The 18,665-nt window shown below is 42.2% G+C and overlaps 2 protein-coding genes across 4 annotated transcripts; both read left to right on the top strand.

Annotated features, from left to right (window-relative positions):
* Positions 1-4,752: 4,752 nt before the first annotated feature.
* On the top strand, positions 4,753-6,733 carry LOC121556733. The gene is made up of 2 exons (XM_041870622.2): positions 4,753-5,408; positions 5,445-6,733. Exons 1-2 carry the CDS (start codon positions 4,842-4,844, stop codon positions 5,991-5,993), a joined length of 1,116 nt encoding a protein of 371 aa, XP_041726556.2. The 5' UTR covers positions 4,753-4,841; the 3' UTR covers positions 5,994-6,733.
* Positions 6,734-8,136: 1,403 nt separating this feature from the next.
* Positions 8,137-15,546, top strand: LOC121557996. 3 transcript variants are annotated; one of them, XM_045211586.1, is made up of 6 exons: positions 8,137-9,511; positions 9,839-9,896; positions 10,135-10,282; positions 10,371-10,408; positions 10,652-10,935; positions 15,279-15,546. In XM_045211586.1, exons 1-5 carry the CDS (start codon positions 9,323-9,325, stop codon positions 10,768-10,770), a joined length of 552 nt encoding a protein of 183 aa, XP_045067521.1. In that variant the 5' UTR covers positions 8,137-9,322; the 3' UTR covers positions 10,771-10,935; positions 15,279-15,546. The 3 variants fall into 3 exon arrangements, with proteins under 3 accessions (XP_045067521.1, XP_045067520.1, XP_041727407.2); XM_045211585.1 differs by lacking the exon at positions 15,279-15,546 and adding an exon at positions 11,186-11,852; XM_041871473.2 differs by lacking the exons at positions 8,137-9,511; positions 9,839-9,896; positions 10,135-10,282; positions 10,371-10,408; positions 10,652-10,935 and adding exons at positions 14,292-14,739; positions 14,943-15,030.
* Positions 15,547-18,665: the final 3,119 nt, after the last annotated feature.

The raw sequence follows: 18,665 nt of genomic DNA, 5'->3' as shown, positions 1-18,665 counted from the left end.
GATATCAAAATATTGTCATCCACACACAAATGCATAACACAATTAGGATACAACATATGCATAACATGAATTTATATGATTGAACAGATATTTCCAAAAATGTGATCAGCACCTACCATTTGTCCATTATCTGATAACCACTACGGCCTTGCTCTATGAACTGTAATACTGTTATGATGAGTCACTTACATAGATGTATATAATAATCACTTACCACAGCAGTCACGTCTAATTAAATCAGTGAAACAATAAAACTGTGATTTTTTTTCCAGATTGCATTTGGTTACGGTCATATCATGTTGTTATGTTGCTCTCAGGAAAAAAAGGAATTTGGAATCCCTTTGCGTCTTCCATCATCAATAAGTAAATTGATCACTTCCCACTGTATATAAGATTAGAAATCAATGCACACACTCAATAGTTCACAGAAAACCCAGACAACTTTCCACACACAGTGATTAATAACACCCATTCAAATCAATGATTTGGTCACGCAGCCCAGGGATTGGGCATCCAACTCAAATATTGCAAGTCAGACACAATCAAATTTGTGGACATACAATTAAGACCTTGAAATTATTAAATGCCCAGTGCAGTCAAAAACGTGATTTAGCTGTGTTTTCGGAAAGTATTCAGACCTCTTGACTTTTTCCAGATTTTGTTAGGTTACAACCTTATTCTAAAATTAATTAAATGTTTTTTTCCCCTCATCAATCTACACACAATACCCCATAATGACAAAGCAAAAACTGTATTTTAGAATAAATAAAAGCCAGAAATATCAAATTTACATAATTATTCAGACCATTTACTCAATACTTTGTTGAAGCACATTTGGCAGCGATTATAGCCTCGAGTCTTCTTGGGTATTTTTGGGGGAGTTTTTTACGCTACAAGCTTGGCACACCTGTATTTGGGGAGTTTCTCCCATTCTTCTCTGCAGATCCTCTCAAGCTCTGTCAGGTTGGATGGGGAGTGTTGGTGCACAGCTATTTTCAGGTCTCTCCAGAGATGTGGTCCTCTGTAGCTCAGCTGGTAGAGCACGGCGCTTGTAACGCCAAGGTAGTGGGTTCGATCCCCGGGACCACCCATACACAAAAAAAATGTATGCACACATGACTGTAAGTCGCTTTGGATAAAAGTGTCTGCTAAATGGCATATTATTATTATTATTATTATTATGTTAGATTGGGTTCCAGTCCGGGCTCTGGCTGGGCCACTCAAGGACATTCAGAGACTTGTCCCAAAGCCACTCCTGCGTTGTCTTGGCTGTGTGCTTAGGGTCATTGTCCTGTTGGAAGGTGAACCTTCGCCCCAGTCTGAGGTCCTGAGTGCTCTGGAGCAGGTTTTCATCAAGGATCTCTCTGTACTTTGCTCCGTTCATCTTTGCCTCAATCCAGACTAGTCTCCCAGTCCCTGCCACTGAAAAGTATCCCCACAGCATGATGCTGCCACCACCATGCTTCACCGTAGGGATGGTGCCAGGTTTCCTCCAGACGTGATGCTTGGCATTCAGACCAAAGAGTTAAATCTTGGTTTCATCAGACCAGAGAATCTTGTTTCTCATGGTCTGAGAGTCTTTACGTGCCTTTTGACAAACTCCAAGAGGGCTGTCATGTGCCTTTTACCAAGGAGTGGCTTCCGTCTGGCCACTCTCCCATAAAGGCCTAATTGGTGGAGTGCTGCAGAGATGGTTGTCCTTCTGGAAGGTTCTCCCATCTCCACAGAGGAACTCTAGAGCTCTGTCAGAGTGACCATCGGGTTCTTGGTCACCTCCCTGACCAAGGCCCTTCTCCCCGATTTCTCAGTTTGGCCGGGCGGCCAGCTCTTAGGGAAGAGTCTTGGTGGTTCTAAACTTCTTCCATTTAAGAATGATGGAGGCCACTGTGTTCTTGGGGTCCTTCAATGCTGCAGAAATGTTTTGGTACCCTTCCCCAGATCTGTGCCTCGACACAATTCTGTCTCGGAGGTCTAGGGACAATTCCTTCGACCTCATGGCTTGGTTTTTGCTCTGACATGCACTGCCAACTGTGGGACCTTATATAGACAGGTGTGTGCCTTTCCAAATCATGTCCAATCAATTGAATTTACCACAGGTGGACTCCAATCAAGTTGTAGAAACATCTCAAGGATGATCAACGGAAACAGGATGCACCTGAGCTAAATTTCGAGTCTCATAGCAAAGGGTCTGAATACTTATGTAAATAAGGTATTTCTGTTTTGTTTTTTAAATATATATATTATTCTTTTTTAACCTGTTTTCACTTTGTCATTATGGGGTATTGTGTGTAGATTACTGAGGAAATTGTTTTATTTAATCAATTTTAGAATAAGGCTGTAACGTAACAAAATGTGGAAAAAGTCAAGGGGTCTGAATACTTTCCGAAGGCACACTATGTGGTTGGAATAATACTGTGCAAATGATGATAATGCCCTTTTAGTGTAAGAGCTGTTCGAAAAGACCGCCTGAAATCTGAGCCTGTTTTGGTGGGATGAAGTTTTGGCCTGCCTGGTGTCAACACTTAATTAGTTAATAGACCATAAAGAAAGAGAGTTCCAAACCTCTCTGCCAATAACAGCTAATTTTACATTTTCCCCTCCCCACTCAGACCACACAGTACTAGTAAAATTCCTGCTTGAGAAATTGGTCTTTGCTAAGAAGCTATTTTAGTTTATTTTTGACAATTTTAATTGAAAACAATCACAGTAATGTACTTTGTTACCCAGAAAGGATTTGATATTGAGATAAAAACGACTGCATTGGCCCTTTAAATAAAGCCATTACCTATACTGGGCCCCGTGTAGCTCAGTTGGTAGAGCATGGCGCTTGCAATGCCAGGGTTGTGGGTTCGATTCCCACAGGGGGCCAGTATGAAAAAAAATTAAAATGTATGCACTCGCTAACTGTAAGTCGCTCTGGAAAAGAGCGTCTGCTAAATGACTAAAATGTAAAAAAAATTTACATACATAAACTGATCTGCTAAGTGGTACATGATCTTTACATTTTAGTCATTTAGCAGACGCTCTTATCCAGAGCGACTTACAATTAGTGAGTGCATACATTATTATTTTTTTCATCATGACATTACAGTAGGTACATCAGTTGTCTACTCAATAGTGCAACACTTTATATTGCATGAGATTTGCGTATAAATAATTTCTGAAGCATCTACAGTTTATAGGTCCTATAAAGGGTTTATTTATTATCAATGGGTCTACAGTTCTAGGCATGACAATCCTTAGTGCTTAGTTAGCAATGTCTTTGTCTTTAACAGGTTGGTGTTTTCAGAAAGCCAGATGCTTCCTCAATATTCTAATTTAGATGAACTCGATCAATCATTCAGTTATTTATCATATTTGGCCCACTGGCACTGGCTGCCCTGTAGTTTACATATGACACACACACGGACCAGACCTAATCCAGCCTTTCAGCCCAACCACACAAAGTAACAATTGAATTCGTGCCCTCACAAACTGCAGGGGAATGGTCCTGATGTCCTCTGTTCCAAAGCCACAGTGTATGGACCACACCATGATGAAGCAGAGACATGGATGCTGCGGAGGATACTGAGGCTTGGTCTTTACATTGGATCCCATGATGGACATTCAAGTGGATGGATAGACTCTAAACATACTTATTTTAATGGAGATATAACCTGTTCTGTGTGTTTAATCTGTGGACTTGGATTGGATCCATACATCATTGATGCAAGCTGCTTATAGGGTCTTCAGTATACCATTTGAAGGGATACCACAGTCCTGTTTAGTCCAGACAGTTCCTGGAAGACCATTTTAGTGAACTGTATGTATTGTGAGATTTGTATCTCTGTGTTAGATCAGGCCTATAAGTGGATGGGGCAAAGCACTAAGGCTAGTGGCCTAGAGAAAGACAAATGCTGTAGTCATACTGGTGACTATAAGCCTAAAACTGCTGGATGATTCCTCTACTTTGTCATCACATTTAATTCAAAGATTGATTGAGCATAGTCTGGAAAAGTGCGAAATATTTATCAATTTTTTAATTTTTTGAAACGGGCGAAGAGCAGAAGCTTTGCATAAATTGGTATTGTTTTCCTTTTCCAGTTAGTTCCCTGCAGTTATTGTTTGACTATTCCCGGCTCTTCAGAAAAGGTGCCTCCCATTGTATTTTTTTAATCTTTGTTAAACTGTACATTGGCTGCATTTGTATCCCCACAGCACAATGACAGTTTCAGATAGAGTGGCTGAATATGTCTGAATATGCTCATTCTCCCATACCAGGCTCAACACCGTTCAAATCGTCCATTAAACAGCACTTATATTAATTATAGCCAATGCGGACTACATGGTAAAGCATTTTTTACAGATTTGCATTGGAAAGAGACAAACTATCCAGGGTTGAGTGGATTTTTAACTATTTTGTTAGGATTGTTCTTCTCTGTTTGCATTTTCAATTGTTATGATAAACGGAAAGGGGAAACGGTATTTTCTGCTGTTACAATTTGCACTGTATTCCCCTCATTGATATGGGCATACTCTATCATTCTCGTGTATCAACAGCTGTATGAGAAGTTATGAGATAATGAGTGACATTTCTGGGAAATGTATTTATTCAACATAATTAAAAGGTTTTCTGTATTGTGAGTTTCAATACAACCATCGTAGATCAGATATGAAGCCATTTGCAAAACACTAGAAAATGTTCCTTTACATAGATTTAACATTGGTGTCTAAATCATTCCTATTGTACTGTTTTAGGTAGTAGTGGACTGGGAGGTTGTGATTCACACCCTTGTCCCTTCTCAAGCCCCCCCAGGTTAAACCATGGGAGACTGGTTAAACCATGGGAGACTGGTTAAACCATGGGAGACTGGTTAAACCATGGGAGACTGGTCCATTCTCGGACGCTTCCTATCCGAGGTGCAGAACCACTCCACAGTGATCGGCAAGATCTGGCTGACCATGTTGCTGATCTTCCGCATCCTGCTGGTGACGACATCTTCCCTGTGCTGCACTACCTGTGCTGGGTCTACATCTTCCCTGTCCTGCACTACCTGGGCTGGGTCTACATCTTCCCTGTGCTGCACTACCTGGGCTGGGTCTACATCTTCCCTGTGCTGCACTACCTGGGCTGGGTCTACATCTTCCCTGTGCTGCACTACCTGTGCTGGGTCTACATCTTCCCTGTGCTGCACTACCTGTGCTGGGTCTACATCTTCCCTGTGCTGCACTACCTGTGCTGGGTCTACATCTTCCCTGTGCTGCACTACCTGGGCTGGGTCTACATCTTCCCTGTGCTGCACTACCTGGGCTGGGTCTACATCTTCCCTGTGCTGCACTACCTGGGCTGGGTCTACATCTTCCCTGTGCTGCACTACCTGGGCTGGGTCTACATCTTCCCTGTGCTGCACTACCTGGGCTGGGTCTACATCTTCCCTGTGCTGCACTACCTGGGCTGGGTCTACATCTTCTGCGTACTGTGCTCCGCTTGCTCCACCTGCTTCCGGCCCGAGAGCGACCCTGTGGGGCTGTACAACCACCACAACCCTCTGCTGCTGCAGCTCAAACACTCTCTGAGGGGCAGGCTGGTCCTGCAGACTCCCACGCCCATGGCCCAGGAGAAGGCTGGTCCTGCAGACTCCCACGCCCATGGCCCAGGAGAAGGCTGGTCCTGCAGACTCCCACGCCCATGGCCCAGGAGAAGGCTGGTCCTGCAGACTCCCACGCCCATGGCCCAGGAGAAGGCTGGTCCTGCAGACTCCCACGCCCATGGCCCAGGAGAAGGCTGGTCCTGCAGACTCCCACGCCCATGGCCCAGGAGAAGGCTGGTCCTGCAGACTCCCACGCCCATGGCCCAGGAGAAGGCTGGGGGCCACTTGCTCACTCACGTCCCAGCCATCTCCTTTGAGACCGACTCTACTGTGGAGTGCACCTCCAAGAGGACTCCGGAAGAGAGGGACCGGGTGAAGGTTATACTGGCCAAGATGGGACGGATCAAGAAATCTTGGCTGTGAAATGCCCATTATGTGTGATTATCGATTGTAGCATTTTCCACTTTTGAAATAATAATGGGAAAGACAGGGTTTATAGCGTAGGTTGCTCAGATTGGGCATTGGGAAAAATTGAGAGAATGAAAGTTTACTCCTGATTCAGAGAGAAAGATTCAACTTTATCATCCATACCATAGTTTAAATTACATAAAGAATATTCAAACTGTTCCTGAGTTTCGAAAGACAGAGAAAGGAAAACGTTTTTCTGTAAAATTGTATACATTCAGTTTACAGTCATTATCTTCAGTCTGTTCACACCTGTTCACACAAGGCCTACTGTCCACAATCTCAGGGTTCTTCAATACAAATACACCTGTTTCATAAAACCTGACAAGTTTTCACATTCAAACAATGTTTGTAAGATACTTTTCAATAACTCCTTGTAATTGTTGAAACCATACATAGCTGGTAACTTGAGCTTGACAGAGTACTTGAGCTCGGCAGAGTAGTTTTGACCTGTGTCCAGACGCAGTCATTTATGTTGTCTAAAGGCAATTTGTCTCTCATAACAATATTATTTTTCATAATAATCTAATCTGATTAACTGGTAGGTAGTCACTAACTATTTGTAGCATGTGTGCCTCTTTTTATTGATATTTACATGGTGTGTATGTGTATAGATGTTAAGTAATTAATGTTGAAATTATCCAAGGGTTTTTAACTGAAATGTTAATAGTTGGTGTCTCAATCTCAGACATTTGCGCTCATATTTGTTCATAGTATTTCAAAAACGGCAGAATCAAACAGTATTGGAATAGTGACTTGTATTTCTCATCTAGAAGTGTAAGAATTTTAGGAGAATGCCATTTCATCAGTCAAATGTTGCACTGTTTGATAAGACAGGGTATGGAAAACCTCAATTTTAATTAGTTAAGCTGTGAGTTTGAAATTTGACCACAAGAGGTCACTATAATACTATAACTTATCAAACAGGATTGTGCTGAAAATCAAATGAACCACAGCCAAATAAATGAGTTGTAATTAAGAGTAAGATAAAAAAAATACATGTATAACTTACTTTCTTGATAAAATACATTCTAAAATGTAAAAATCTGTTATTTCTGAGTATGTAGTGCAGATATCTGTTGAAGGCCCAAAGCAGACGTTTTTTAAAAATCAATATCGAATCATTTCTGGGTAACAATTAAGTACCTTACTGTAATATACATTTTTTCTCAACCAAGAATTTTGCTATGACTGTCTGGGAGTGGTCAGTGTGGAGGGGAAAACTGAAAACTAGCTGTTATTGGCAGAGAGGTTTGGAACTCTCTTTGTCATTGGTCTATAAACCAATTTACACATGGTGATGTCACCATGGAAAGCCGAAACTCCCGCCCATGCAAACCTGCTGATTAGAAGGTGCTGTATAGATATGGGAAACACTCTTTTCATGGCACTTCAATATCGAAGTGAATTTACGTAGCAGGTTAGGATAATTAACGTTGCAGGTTAGGAACCTGAGGTTAAGGTTAGGAAAAGGGTTAGCGAAAATGCTCTCCAAACCTGCTACGAAAATCGCTTTGCATTGAAGTGCTGTGAAAAGAGTGTGTCCCATGTAGATATAGGTCACATTCCCCTGCTCAGCTGTTGCATGCATCAACCAATGGTTGTGTGCCAAGTCATCCACTGTGTCATCGACTGACAGATTGCTATAACATATGATGTGGTTAGCTGACACACAAAATACCTATCCAGATCTGGAGTGTGTCAGCAAGGCCTGGGCAGAGGAACATGCTCTGTATTTTCAACCAGAACTATCAGGAAGTAACCCTAATCACATTTTTTAAAACACTTTTATCAGCTGTTGTACAATATGATATCAAATAGTTTTGACTGCACTGGGCCTTTAAAATGTGGGCAAACAAGTTTTCAGCTTTCAATCTAATTTAGGGGCAGTCAGATTTCAAGACACCCAAAGTCCCTTTAAATACACAAGAAAATCTGCAGGATAAAAATCAATAAAATCAAACATTAAAATAAGTAAGTAGGCTATATTAAAGTACACTAAACATAAGGACAGACTAACCATGGAGAACACTAAACATGATAACAGACTAACCAGGGAAGTGAATTTAACAGAGGTTAAAACTAAGACAATGTAGATTCTGGGTCAGTATGTGTGAAGAGGTGTGGCTTTAGTCTGGACTTGAATAGTAGACCTACGCTATTTTTGCATTGTAAACACATTTTTTTTTTTTTTTTATGTTTTCCCAGATTAACAGTGTTATGCAGCCCAGGCCTATCTAGCCTACTGCATAAATTATATTTGTTAGCTCACAGCATCACAAGATGACGTAGGCAACATAAACACTTACAATTAAAGTAAGATTGTGCAGGTGATCGAAATGGATGAAGAAGACAAGGTAAATATAGTGAGTTAATAAAATGAAACGGTGTAGCCTTCAGCGTTGTAGGCTACTGCCTCCACCCGCAGGCCCAGGCTTTAGTGCCCCTGCATAGGTCAATACAAGCGTAGAAGCCACGGGACGAGTCCACGTTGCAGCTCTCACTTTCTCTCGCTACGGTATGGCTTACAATAACATATTTGGTGGGGTTTGGCAGCCAATAACAGGATTTGATTGAAAAGCTGGTTTTGATTGGGACTAAATCAAAGAATAGAACGATATTGAAATGAATATTATTAACAAATACTTCCTAGAAGATGTTGACTAGCGTCTAAGATTTTTGGTTCGACCTAAGGCTACTAATGACTAGGACAGACCAATCAACTGGATCCTACACAGTATGCCTACATGTCGTACCTAAATAAACCCACAAGAGAGACAATATTGCAAAGGCAGAACCACATGTTTCTGTCTTTTGACCAATGATTGGTTTTGACCTGCGGAGAGTGATGAAATTATGGGCAGTGTAATTGTTCGATTGAAGGCGTAGGGGTAGGCTATCGAAAACGTTTGACGGGGAAATCTCTCTCAATATTGGCTAGTCCTACTGAATGGGCAAGTAACCTTTCCCGCGCTCCTCCCAAAAATACTATTTGTGATGTCATAAAGGTCTAACGTTCCATGACGTAGCATGTAGCCCAAAATTACAGTCCCTGCCTGCAATATTGTCTGCACACTCGACTTGAACTCAACTTGAATGATTTTCGAGATATAAAATAGCTTGAATGGATGAAGAAAATGTAGGTTAAATGACTTCATATAATATTGGGGGAAAGTAAAAAAGAAAGAAAAAAGTAATCTAAACTGATATTTCTTGTAAAAAGCTATAATATATTGCAAAACAGATGTACCATTCTCTATAAAGTCAATCACCAGCTTAGCTCTGATATGGCTGTAGCTCTATTTATGATGTCCTATGCAAAGATCTACTCTGACGTTGACCTATTATTACCTATTGGAATGTCTGTCCTTCAGGTAGTACAGAGGGAGGAGGGTGATCCTCAGAGGGAAGGACAGGAAGTTGTTGAGGAAGAACCGGTGGCCCCGCCCAAGAAGGAGGCCAAGAAGGGAAGGAAGGTAAGAAGCAGGAGTGACCGGGCACATAGGCCTACTGGGCTGCCCTCTGCACCTGATAGCAGGACTACCATAGAGATCTATATATCTCTATGATAATAATACACCCGTTTTCAAAACGTGTTTTAAGAGCTGCTTTGACCTGATTCATAAAGTGTCTCAGAGTAGGAGTGCTGATCTAGGATCAGTTTTGCATTTGAGATCATAATGAATACGATTATTTGGGCAAGGTTGAGCCCACACCTTATCTGATGCACTTTATGTATACAGGCCCTGGTGTAACATGTCTGCCATCATTTGAGATCTGCAATCTGTTCTGTTCTATCCTAGGCAAAAAGGAAGAGTAGTGGCAAGAAGTCAGGGAAGCAGGGCACCAACAACGATGCAGGTCAGAGATTAGCCTACTATATTGGTTCTCTATTCTGTCTGTGATGTGCAGGTTGTGTTATCCATTTTCAATGAAACTGTAGTCTACTGTAATCAGTAAGAAAGGTTACATAGATAGCTTTATTCAAATAGGCCTATTGTAAAAGCCTAAAACAGTTAAGTCAGAGTATTAAGAGATAAAATGTCTGATTTTTTCTTTAATTTTGTTTCTACTCCCTCTACGGCAATCACATCTTTAGTCTCCAGGAATAAACACCTGGACAGAGGATCTGTAATTGAGCTCCTGGAGACGAAAGCAGTTAAGGCTGCATTTGGCCCAGGCAACAAGGATGAGATGGAGTACTCCTACCCAATCCTCATCTCATTCCTGCGCAATCTTACTGATGAGTATGTTAACTTCACATGTTCAACATTTATGAACTCTTATGCAGTGGGAACTAAACACTAACTAAAACACTTCTTTTTTATTTTCTAGGCAGTGGCAAGTGATCTACAAAGGACAAAAAAAAACCTGTAAGTTTCTCCATCTTTCTTTGACCTTTGATGTGTCATTAATCTGTTGAATTCAGAGAGAGGGATTAGCCATCAAGTTATATTCTGTTACTCATGTTCATTGCTCTGTCAGACTTCATCAAACTTTGAATTCAGTCACAGACAAGAATAACAATGTTGATCAAATGCATTCTGTTCGATCTAGAATACTTTACATCACAGTTCCATTGAAAAGCCTGTTTTTGTTCTGTTTGTTCAAAACAGATGACGAAGGAACAGCTTGCCAAATTGTGCAAGACAATTGTAACCTTCATCACACAGACCACCCTGCAGATCCTGCTGCCGGCCCTGGCCGGCGTACTGGGGGTGACGGGCTTTGCTGAGGACGAAACTGACTCAACCAAGAGGGGCGGCAGTGCAAGATCCTTTACAGCCTTTGATCAGGAAAGACTGGAGCTCATCCAGGAAGTTAAATATCTGCCGAAGAAGTTGTATAAGGGCGGCACAGGGGCTCAACGTCTCAGGTCCCTAACACCCTCTTCGAAGAGGTATGTTCCCCTCAAGGTTTACATGTATGGATTTCACCTAGCTCATCTATCCCAGTTTGTTAGCCAATGCATTTTATGCTATCTAATGTAGTACAGAATGTAATGTATCAACCTTTGAGCAGATTAGAATTAATGAGCATGAAAAGAGATCAAAAGGACATGTAAATATTTAGAATACTAAAATTACAATGCTTGATCGATTTGCCAAGTTCAGACAGGAATTATCATGCTTTGTTTGTTCGTTTTAAAGTTCCCAGACCTCAGTGAAAGTCCACCTGGGAATGCCAGAGGACAGAATCATCAAAAGTGTCCAGGAGCAACTCTCTGACCATAATATCCTGTCCTCTTGCCCACCTGAGCTGACCGTTGGTCTTATCAAGGTGGTGGTCAAACAGCTTAACTTGGCCCTCTCTATGACTATCAGCAGAGCCATTTCAGGGCGGTCCTCCCCTATTGCTTCTGGTACCCAGGCCGCTGAACAGATGGTCAACATGGTCCAGAAGTGTTTTGATGATCATGCCACTCCAGAGGACCAGAGCTCCACCTCTGAATTAGAGTCGTGCATTCCACCTGCAACAGAAGAGGTGATGACTGTTATCGCAGACATGGTGGATGAATTGGAAAAAGAAGATCCGGAATTGGCTAAGGTGCTTCGAGAAGTGGCTGTGAAAGTTAAAATGTTGGCATCTGGCAGTGACCTTGCAGTGGAGCACCTGGATGCTCAAGACTCTCCTGTTCCAGAGGAGCTGAACATAATATGTACATCTTGCAATGAAATGACGCAAAATCTTGGCACTCTGTTTGGTGCAAAGTTCAAGACCAAAGCCTCAAAGGCTGTGAGTGAAATTCTTGTGAGAAGGTTTAGGAGCGGTATCTCTGGTATGGTTCAACCTTCTCATTCGTTTAGTACCACTCCAAGCTTGGCGAATGCATCTGGCCCATCTGACAGGATCCTTGATTCTGCGGCCACTGGGCTCATACAGACCAAAGTAGATTCTGAGGCATCACAAATAATTGATAACTTTGTTGAAGATGTCAAGGACATTGTGCAGCATGCTGAATTAGATCAGCCAACAAGCACCCAGAGAGATCCCCAAGTAGGACACTGTATAACAAAGAGAAACCCTTCCATGTAGCTCGTAGACTCTACGACAGGCTTCAGGCAAAGCTGAATACATTGTTCCTCACAATGGGTGGAACTCCAGTCCAAGGGAAAGAACTTATGGAAAAAGTTGACTCCAGTGATGTGCTTCTGGAGCACACTGACTCCAGTGATCTGCCTGTTTCAATCCTGAGCTTGCCTTCACCATGTAGGAGTGAATCTCCTATATCAGAATGCAATTCATCTTCTTTATCTGATGGACGTGATTCAACTGGCTCTGTAGAAGAGAAAACACCAGAGCAACCTGAAACCTGTAAGAGCGAGGCAATACTGCAAGAGGTCAACTCAATAGGACTTGGTGCTCTCCGTAAATGCCAAAGTGAGAACTCTCAACCATTACTGTCTCTCTGTGATTCAAACCTGGTGCCCTGCACCAAAGAGGTCTTGTCCCAGATTGTGGACATCTATAGATCAGATCAGGAATGCACATCATCTGTTGCAGAGAGTTTCTTTTACAACTCCCTTGAAGTCTATGACTTTTGGACGGTGTCATGTCTTACCTAGAAGACATGCCTGTGTCCGGTTCCTCTGCGTTGGAGGGATTAAGAGATACTCCAGCCTCAGTCATTGAGAAGCTCTCCAGTGAAGAGTTCCAGATGAACGCTACCAACAAAGTGCGAAAAATACTGATCAAATCAATCAGTAGCTTTCCCAGCAAAGTCAGTTCCAGCCAGCTAGATTCTCAGATGTTGCCAGCAACATCAACAATTTCCTCGAGGCATACCGATTTAACTGCTTTTGAAATCGTTGGATCAATTACAAATGACATAAAGAGCCTTTTCCCACGCACAGAGTCTTCTACTACTCTATGGCAGGCAGACTCTATGCTTCAACAGAGTTATGAAAAAACCTCAGAATACACTGAGGCCGCACCCGAAGGCTCCCAGTCTGGTGTGGAAGTATCTGAGAAGAAGATCTGGACAACTGCAAAGACTATTTACCACAATGTGAAGACAAAGATTAGGAATTATTTCACATGGCGAAAGCAAGCCAAAGTAACAAAGGCTCAAGCCAAAAATACCCTCAGCCATATTCTGGTTTCAATTCAGAAAGAGCTGTCAAAATCTGACCAAATGGTGACTGCAGGAGAGCTTTCACAAATAGAGAATGTGGTTGGAATGATCCTGGACGATATTGAGAAGGTAAGCAGTGAATGTGATGAGGAACTGGTCTATCCAGCACCACAGTGGCCTTCTTCCTCGTTGTCATCCTCATCTGCCAGATCACAGAAGTCAGAGTGGGAATTTGCACTCCCTGGAATTCCCATCCCTTCTGAATTACCAGCGAGTACTACTCAGCCCATTGTAAGATGCTCAGTCATCGACATGGGCAAATCTACTAAGACAAAAACATCAGTGTGTAATGCCAGGGAAAGCATGTCTGCAATAGTGGATACCATTTAAAAGGATGTATATCCAGAGGAAGAAGGGGAGGTTGCATCCCACCCTGATCTAACAGCTGCAATAGCAAGACTTGAGGAGCTCATATCTCAGGATAGGATTGGTGCTCTCTCCTGTGATCTTACTCACCAAGTCAACCGCATCATTTCTGAGAGTAACTTGACCCCTCTGGTTCTGACAGTGGCGGCTGGAAAGAGTGCATCCCATACAATCCTTACTAAACTGAAGAGGAATGACAAGAAGTTGGGGAAACCCACAGCTTACGAGCTGGTTCAGCTGTTTGCAGAGGAGTCTGTGAAGCGTCTCCTGCTTCCTAGCCTTGTGCCATCTTTAGCTTCAATGAGTTGGGCTCAGAGAGTCAGTGTGACGGCTAGCGTATCTGAAGATAGGATTTCATGCTCTTTGTCTACATCAGCATTTAGTGACACAGTCAGTCTGTTTAACAAAGTAATGGTAAGCCAGGTCATGGACTCTGTGGTTTCTGATGCACAAAGCAGAGAGTCATCTCCAACCAGAACTGTAACTGATATAGGCAGTCTACTGAGTGTTAAGTCCTCCCCTCTGCCATCTTTTCCCGCCATCAGCATGGCAACAAGTGAGACCTCCAATGCTGCACGAGGCTTTGAGGCCAACATAGATGCTGAGGAAAGAGATACCACCAGTTGTTCGGTGTAGCTCAGAGCATTGTTTGTGATCAGAAGTCAACCAGCCCGGATGTTGTCAAAGATGTCTCGCTTTCAACCCCATCCACTGATAACTTAAGCGGTGATGATGACTTTACCCGGCCTCATCAGCATGTTAGTGGTGAGACTTCTGTCAAAAATCCAAACCCAAACTGATCTGTACCCAGTTGACGTCACACGCACATCACAAGACCTGATTCCAAAAGTTATAGCTGCCTTCTGTGCATGGTCAGGCTGCTCTGAGACCCAAGCTTATCCCAAGAACTTGAAGAGTCATAAAATATACAGCACCGTCTACAAACATCTGTTGAAGGAGTTTGGCTCAGAGAAGATCCTCCAACTGGCCGTGTCGACTCAGGACTCTACATTCAGTAGGATTCTTGTGAAGTCTCTGAGCAAGGAGATTCTCCACAGTTGTAACGAGGCATCAAGGGCAGCCTCAAGAACATATTTCGAAGCCACCCGGCCTGAGGCTCTTCCCATGGCTGAGGATGTGAAGGCTACCAGAGGGAAGCTGTCTTTCCTACAAAGGCTTGCCAGGCTGAAAATCAACTTAAAGGTACATCAAACTTATTTAAGTTAACAATTGTGTCAATGTGAGTAAACAATGTTATTTCGAGAAAATGTAAAACCATCCATTAATTCCAAAACCATTTATAAATCTTGGTGTGCTGGTGTGTAAGATGTGATTTGTTATTACCATGAGGTTGTTCAGCTGTGACTGTTGTTTTGACATGTTTTTGTCTTTCAACTCTTTCTTAGCCATTCAAGATCGGGAACAAGAAGGATTCCAAGAAGAATTCCTGCCACTCTGAATCTAAAGACCAGACTACTGCTGAAGATAGCATGTGTAAGTCCATACAGCAGGACATTTACTGTTTGAGATATTGGTGTACAAAGATGCTATTGCAAAAATATTAAACCCTATATACAGTACATTATATATTATCGATAGTGATCTTATGTAAAATGATTTCTAATTTCTAAACCTCAAGATGCTGGTTCTCATTTATTTGTGAAAGTAATGAGTTGAAACTAAGAATACAATATAACATAATTTCTAAATTAAAGTGCATGTCAACTCTCTCTCTTCTGTAGTGCCCAGCATAGTGGCACATGCTGCCACATCTGGACTCCCAGAGGATCTTCCCTCCACCTCTCAACAGGAGAAGCCTCACAAAGCTCCCCTTCTAATCAGGATGTTTTCTGCCATCTCCATAGGCCTATCCAAGCCATTCAAACGGTCTTCAACGCAGGCTTAATACAGCGATTTCCTTTAATACAGTAATATTTGCATTGAATTGATAGCCTTTGTCTTCATTTACAGTGGGGGAAAAAGTATTAAGTCAGCCACCAATTGTGCAAGTTCTCCCACTTACAAAGATGAGAGAGGCCTGTAATTTTCATCATAGGTACACGTCAACTATGACAGACAAAATGAGATTTTTTTTCTCCAGAAAATCACATTGTAGGATTTTTTATGAATTTATTTGCAAATTATGGTGGAAAATAAGTATTTGGTCAATAACAAAAGTTTCTCAATATTTTGTTATATACCCTTTGTTGGCAATGACACAGGTCAAACGTTTTCTGTAAGTCTTCACAAGGTTTTCACACACTGTTACTGGTATTTTGGCCCATTCCTCCATGCAGATCTCCTCTAGAGCAGTGATGTTTTGGGGCTGTCGCTGGGCAACATGGACTTTCAACTCCCTCCAAAGATTTTCTATGGGGTTGAGATCTGGAGACTGGATAGGCCACTCCAGGACCTTGAAATGCTTCTTACGAAGCCACTCCTTCGTTGCCCGGGCGGTGTGTTTGGGATCATTGTCATGCTGAAAGACCCAGCCACGTTTCATCTTCAATGCCCTTGCTGATAGGAGGTTTTCACTAAAAATTTCACGATACATGGCCCCATTCATTCTTTCCTTTACACGGATCAGTCGTCCTGGTCCCTTTGCAGAAAAACAGCCCCAAAGCATGATGTTTCCACCCCCATGCTTCACAGTAGGTATGGTGTTCTTTGGATGCAACTCAGCATTCTTTGTCCTCCAAACATGATGAGTTGAGTTTTACCAAAAAGTTATATTTTGGTTTCATCTGACCATATGACATTCTCCCAGTCCTCTTCTGGATCATCCAAATGCACTCTAGCAAACTTCAGACGGGCCTGGACATGTACTGGCTTAAGCAGGGGGACACGTCTGGCACTGCAGGATTTGAGTCCCTGGCGGCGTAGTGTGTTACTGATGGTAGGCTTTGTTACTTTGGTCCCAGCTCTCTGCAGGTCATTCACTAGGTGTGGTTCTGGGATTTTTTCTCACCGTTCTTGTGATAATTTTGACCCCACGGGGTGAGATCTTGCGTGGAGCCCCAGATCGAGGGAGATTATCAGTGGTCTTGTATGTCTTCCATTTCCTAATAATTGCTCCCACAGTTGATTTCTTCAAACCAAGCTGCTTACCTATTGCAGATTCAGTCTTCCCAGCCTGGTGCAGGTCTACAATTTAGTTTCTGGTGTCCTTTGACAGCTCTTTGGTCTTGGCCATAGTGGAGTTTGGAGTGTGACTGTTTGAGGTTGTGGACAGGTGTCTTTTATACTGATAACAAGTTCAAACAGGTGCCATTAATACAGGTAATGAGTGGAGGACAGAGGAGCCTCTTAAAGAAGAAGTTACAGGTCTGTGAGAGCCAGAAATCTTGCTTGTTTGTAGGTGACCAAATACTTATTTTCCACCATAAATTAGAAATAAATTAATAAAAAATCCTACAATGTGATTTTCAGGATTTTTTTTTCTCAATTTGTCTGTCATAGTTGACGTGTACCTATGATGAAAATTACAGGCCTCTCTCATCTTTTTAAGTGGGAGAACTTGCACAATTGGTGGCTGACTAAATACTTTTTTCCCCACTGTATATAGGTTGTATGTTGGGAGCTTTTGGGAAAGAGCACAGTTAGAAAGATATGGCATATAGAAGCAAACCGGATGGACATCATGAAAATGATCGGAGAGGTTGAGAGTAGAAGAAGTTCAGGAGCAAAAACTAATAAAATATAATTATTGTAAAATTGACTGTGTCCATAAAATGTAGATAGTAAGTATAAGCTGGAAGTAGAGGCCTAAGTATTGTTGTTCACTAATTTACCCCAAGTAGGGAAAGGATGGCGGGGTTGAAAAGTAATAAAGGGGAGTATAGATATAAAAAACATGGGGGATTGGATGTGATGCAGACAATTACATTGATGGAAGTTACAATCTATCTGCAATATTAAGCTGTTTAGGTGTCTGCGTGCAGAGTGAAGGAAGTTAGAGGTAGTCCCGAGAGCCAATGCTGACTAGCGTTTGTGCAATGACTGGAAGGCTACAGGTACACTAGCATATGCTACTGTACAGTACTGCTATAGTATCCCTTTAAGGGTGCCAAAGATTCCTCTAATGAACTTGAGATTGAAGCTATGTGAATCATTGGGTCAGGTAGTCTATCCAGTCCATCAATAGTTTTTACACTTGTCTGTTGCCCCTAACTGTTTCTCATCAGGAGTCATTATCAGTCAATATTATCATATTGTAAGATCAAGGTTGTAAAATGCTCCAGCTTATTTGTTGGAAAGTTTGTTGTTGCTTGAGAGCTGGTATGTCTGTAAAGCAGCTCTGGGTCTCAATTTCATCCATTGGAAACTGAGCTTTGTCTGTTTTGGTCGTCAAAGACCACCACGAAAGGGACTGAAACAGATGGTTCTTTTGGGATGGTTCTTGCAACCATGCTGCAGTGCAAGCAATGCCGCCAGAAACTCTTAACCTTCTTTAAACTATTTTGGGTGAAATCTGTTTTACAAATAAACTTGAAAAGGGTTAGGCCTAGTTTAGGCCTACCAGAGTTTGCACTATGCAGAGGTTTGGATTTAGCCTAAACCTGCTCCAAGTGCCATTGCGCACTGTGCAACTGCCCTCAGCTCCAGTACAACTTTGGGTATAAGACTGTCTCATACCTCCTTTTCTTTGCCTTTTGAAAATGAATATCAGCACTTTGTGTGCAGTTTGGGTAGGTTCTGGGCCTCAGGTTTCAGAGGCTACAGAGGGACTCTGATGCACAGAGTGGTGATTGTACCCAGGCTTAGCGGCTCTGCTCGGCTTATTACAGTTTGATGAAAGTGTAATAAGGGATTAAATCCACCTTGTGTTGTTAAGACCATTTAGAAGCCTCTAAGTCAGGGGTAACTCTTACCCTACGAGGTCCGGAGCCTGCTGGTTTTCTGTCCTACATAATAATGAATTGTATACACCTGGTGTCCAGGTCTAATTCAGTCCCTGATTAGAGGGGAACAATGAAAAAATGTAGTGGAACTGGCTTCGGGTTCCAGAGTTGAATTTGAGGGCTCTATGTCATAGGATTGCATGTGTTGGCTTTATGAGGGTGGAGTTCATAGTCAGAATCAGATTTTCTGTGTGAACCTTGCTTATTTTTCCCAAAAATCTACCCAGT

Source organism: Coregonus clupeaformis, chromosome 5, assembly GCF_020615455.1.
Source record: "Coregonus clupeaformis isolate EN_2021a chromosome 5, ASM2061545v1, whole genome shotgun sequence".
Classification (NCBI taxonomy): Eukaryota; Metazoa; Chordata; class Actinopteri; order Salmoniformes; family Salmonidae; genus Coregonus; species Coregonus clupeaformis.
This window is presented reverse-complemented; position numbering and strand designations above follow the sequence as displayed.

What these genes read in the sequence shown, in the direction of transcription:
- LOC121557996 (XM_041871473.2), top strand. Translation starts at nt 14,293, where the DNA reads ATGTTAGTGGTGAGACTTCTGTCAAAAATCCAAACCCAAACTGATCTG. An exon ending in GGCTGAAAATCAACTTAAAG is followed by an intron (nt 14,740 to 14,942) that starts GTACATCAAACT and finishes ACTCTTTCTTAG; the next exon opens with CCATTCAAGATCGGGAACAA. An exon ending in TACTGCTGAAGATAGCATGT is followed by an intron (nt 15,031 to 15,278) that starts GTAAGTCCATAC and finishes TCTCTTCTGTAG; the next exon opens with TGCCCAGCATAGTGGCACAT.
- LOC121556733 (XM_041870622.2), top strand. Translation starts at nt 4,842, where the DNA reads ATGGGAGACTGGTTAAACCATGGGAGACTGGTCCATTCTCGGACGCTT. An exon ending in ACTACCTGGGCTGGGTCTAC is followed by an intron (nt 5,409 to 5,444) that starts ATCTTCCCTGTG and finishes GGCTGGGTCTAC; the next exon opens with ATCTTCTGCGTACTGTGCTC.